General features: G+C 44.3%; 1 protein-coding gene across 1 annotated transcript; it reads left to right on the forward strand.

Annotated features, from left to right (window-relative positions):
• Positions 1-215: 215 nt before the first annotated feature.
• Positions 216-1,437, forward strand: LOC122545792 (ferritin heavy chain, oocyte isoform-like; the record flags this gene model as incomplete). Its single annotated transcript, XM_043684704.1, has 3 exons — positions 216-371; positions 554-679; positions 1,147-1,437. Coding segments are annotated over 3 exons (438 nt in total), but the record flags the coding sequence as incomplete, so codon positions are not given.
• Between the last annotated feature and the right edge of the window lie 2,260 nt (positions 1,438-3,697).

Genomic DNA, 3,697 nt, shown 5'->3' on the forward strand with positions numbered 1-3,697 from the left:
AATCCATTGAAAGCAGGATGTACTCCATAACCTGACATAAGAATTCAGGTTTAGCTTGGTATGGAATGTTTTAGCTTCAATGAAATTCAGCTGAATAACGAGTGAATCTAGCTAACTGCTTGAGCAGGGAACTAAGTTGTATGCTGTTATAAATTGTCTATTAATTGAAGATCTCAAATTGCTTTAGGAGCTTTAAGTGACACTTGATTTCTCTCCTCCTCCAGTCCTCTTACTTTGACCGGGATGATGTTGCCCTGCGTCACTTTGCTGAGTTCTTCAAGGAGCAGTCCCATGAGGAACGGGAACACGCTGAGAAACTGATGGCATTCCAGAATAAACGTGGAGGCCGAGTCCTCCTACAGGATGTCAAGGTTGGACTAACTTAGTTTTGATCCTATTTGGTTAGAAATAACTTAATATGGATTTGAAGTGGCTTAACCCAATTGGTTTGTACTTGTGCCTTGTTAAGCCCTCTTCTTTCTTGTGACCACCTTTTTACTGGATTGGACACCACTTGTAAGAAAGTGACCACCATGTTTTTCCCTTCCTCCAGAAGCCAGAGCAGGATGAGTGGGGCAATGGTCTGGAGGCAATGCAGAGAGCTCTGCAGATGGAGAAGGATGTGAACCAGAGTCTGCTGGATCTGCACAAACTCTCCTCTGGCCACACGGACCCTCATGTGAGTTCTTGATGTATTTATGTCTGGGCTCTTGTCTTAAATAGATAAGTCACTTGGCTCTTTAGCCTCCGATTTTTGTATCTAAATTGTAGTGAGTCGAGCCTGGGAGTGGACCAAGCTTCTGGTGTAGTCATGATCTGAGCACTTTCTCACCGCTGTTAAGCAATCTGACATCCCTTAACTGTCAGAGTCCGCACGACGTACAGCATGGAAACAGGCTCTTTGGCCCAACCTGTCCATGCTGACCAGATATCCCAACTCAATCTAGTCCCACCTGCCAGCACCCAGCCCATATCCCTCCAAAACCTTCCTTTTTCATAAATTCGTCCAAATGCCTTTTAAATGTTTCATTTGTATGAGCCTCCACTTCCTCAACTGTCCACTCCCCATATTGAGGGGAATACCAGTCTTGGTGGAGAAGAGTATATTTGATCTTGACATAATCAGTTTTTCTCTTTGCCTTCCAGCTGTGTGACTTCCTGGAGAGGCACTACTTGGATGAGCAAGTGAAGATGATCAAGAAGCTGGGAGATCACATCACCAACCTGAAGAGACTGGGAGCCCCTGAGAATGGCCTGGGAGAGTACCTGTTTGACAGGCTCACCCTGGGGGAGAGTGACTGAACTGACTGCAGGGAGCAAGTCTTCACTTTTATTCTCTGAATGAGATCTATAGAATCTGAAGCTTGCAGAAGTAGCTCACTGTCCTGGGCTTGATCATGGAATGTGCCAACTGTAAATAAACTGCTTATTGTTGGATTGGTTTGTGCTGATTACTGGGTCAAACTGTGTATACAGGTCTGTGCTGGGACTTGCTGTCAGATGATCTCTTGATCCAGATCACTAGTTAATCCCTGTCCCAATTTAAATTCCACCCCCATCCCAACAGCAAATATTGTGGTGTGGGTATGAGACCAAGTACAGAGCTGGGTTTATGGAGTAAATGTTTCTCCCAGTTCAGTGGGAGGTGGGAACTCCTACCAGATTCTGATCTTCAAGAGGAGTTCTCCAAACTTCTTCCTGAGCAGCTCCGTGCAAGGGCCAGTGCCACTGGTAATAACTTTCCTAAAACTGTCCAACCATCACTGGTAAGATCAAAACCTCAGCTGTTGTGGTTTTTAAATCCAAAACCAACTTTTCCACTCCTTTCATTACTAAATTAGAGCAAATTTCAGAGTAAGGGTTTTTCTGTTACACCTGTATTAAACTTGCTGATTTTCTTTAAGCCTCTAGCCTTTGCTTATCTATGTTGCTCATTAAGCTGTGAGAAGTGTTGAGGATACTGTCCTGCCAATATTATGGTCTAATCTGTAAGGTTGGAATTTGTTTTGTCCACTTTAGAGCCTTCCGAGGCTTATCTCTATAGCTCATAAAGCTGTGCTTGAAGTGTTGACGATACTGTCCTGTCAATATTAGTGTCCAATCTGCAAGGTTGGAATTTTTTGTCTACACTAAAGCTTTCCCGGTTTCGGTAATTTGAAAGCTTGGTGAATTTGTGGAATGTCACAGTAATATTAACATGTGACAGACCTAGGCCCTCTCTCCAATCTGCAATTACTACATTAAACACACGGGGGAAGTTTAACCCTACAAAGTGAGAACCTGCAAGAGTGGCTGCTTGGACAATGCTGAATACAGCCATAATGTTCACTATTTGAAATAAACTCCTCTTTTTAAGCCTCTCTATAACCTAGACAGGTAATCCTCAACATCAGCCAGGTTAAGATATTGGCAGGAGTGGAGTCTGTGGAACTGTGCTCCATTAACCAATTTAGACGGGGCATTGTGAATTCAACGTGGACTGAAGTAAATGCTTCACCTTCACCCTCCTCCACATCCAAATATTTTTCTCCTCAGTCAGTTCGGCAAACCAATAGTAAGGGTTTCCCATGATGCTACTTTTGTATTTAGGTGCTTTGCAGTACTTTATCGCCACATGTCCCTTCCACCTCATGCTTATCTCCATTTCTTTCACCATCCTGTATACGTGGATGGAGATGCTGACGGCAGTTAGCCGCGGTCTAAGGCAGTGAAGGTGATGACCTAATGCCATCAGCATGAGACCCGGGCGGGGGGGGCCTGTGTTCAAATCCAGCCATTGCAGCTGGTGCAATTTGTATTCAGTAAAAATCTGGAGTCCCGTCTAAAGAAGACCATGAAGCTGTTAGGAGAAAGTGAGGAATGCAGATGCTGGGGATCAGAGTCAAAACGTGTGGTGCTGGAAAAGCACAACAGGTCAGGCAGCATCTGAGGAGCAGGACAACATTACAGCGCAGTATAGGCCCATTGGCTCTGGAGTCAACGTTTCGGGTATCAGTCTTTCATCCTGATGGAGTGCTCAGACCACAAACATCAATTCCCCTGCTTCTCGGATGCTGCCTGACCTGCTGTGCTTTTCCAGCACCACATTCTGTGACCAGGAAGCTGTTGTTCATTGTCAGGGAGAATCCCGACCTGGTACACAAATGCTCTTCAGGGAAAGAAATCTGCTGTCCTTACCTGAGCTGGCCTGCACGGGACTCCAGACTCACCTACTGCAATATGATTGGCTCCAGGGATGGGATAAATGCTGGCCTGCCCTTAACCAACTTCCCATAGAATAGAATGTTAGGAATTTGATGGGGACGGCAATGACATGAGCTTTTTATGTCCTTGTAACTCACAAAGATGTTTACAGTTCTATTTCCTCCCTGCCATTGTGAAGAATTCATCTGTAGGAGTTTGTTTTTCACCACCTTGATTTTGTTTTGAATCTATCCCCATCCCTGCTCCCTACTAAATTGGGATACTAAATTGGGATCTAAATGTTATCTTACATAAAGGATCTGTCAATAGTTACCCCCAGAGCGGGTACCCAAATGCATTTTCCAAAGTCTCCGTTGATCATTGAGTGAACATGTGACGTCCATCCATTTGGATACGGTCTTTGTGACCACTGGGTATCAATACGTTTTGGATCCTTTTTGACCAGAATGTGTGTAAATACATGTGGGATATAAATGAATTAATGTTATTTCTG

This window comes from Chiloscyllium plagiosum, unplaced genomic scaffold, assembly GCF_004010195.1.
Source record: "Chiloscyllium plagiosum isolate BGI_BamShark_2017 unplaced genomic scaffold, ASM401019v2 scaf_37096, whole genome shotgun sequence".
Classification (NCBI taxonomy): domain Eukaryota; kingdom Metazoa; phylum Chordata; class Chondrichthyes; order Orectolobiformes; family Hemiscylliidae; genus Chiloscyllium; species Chiloscyllium plagiosum.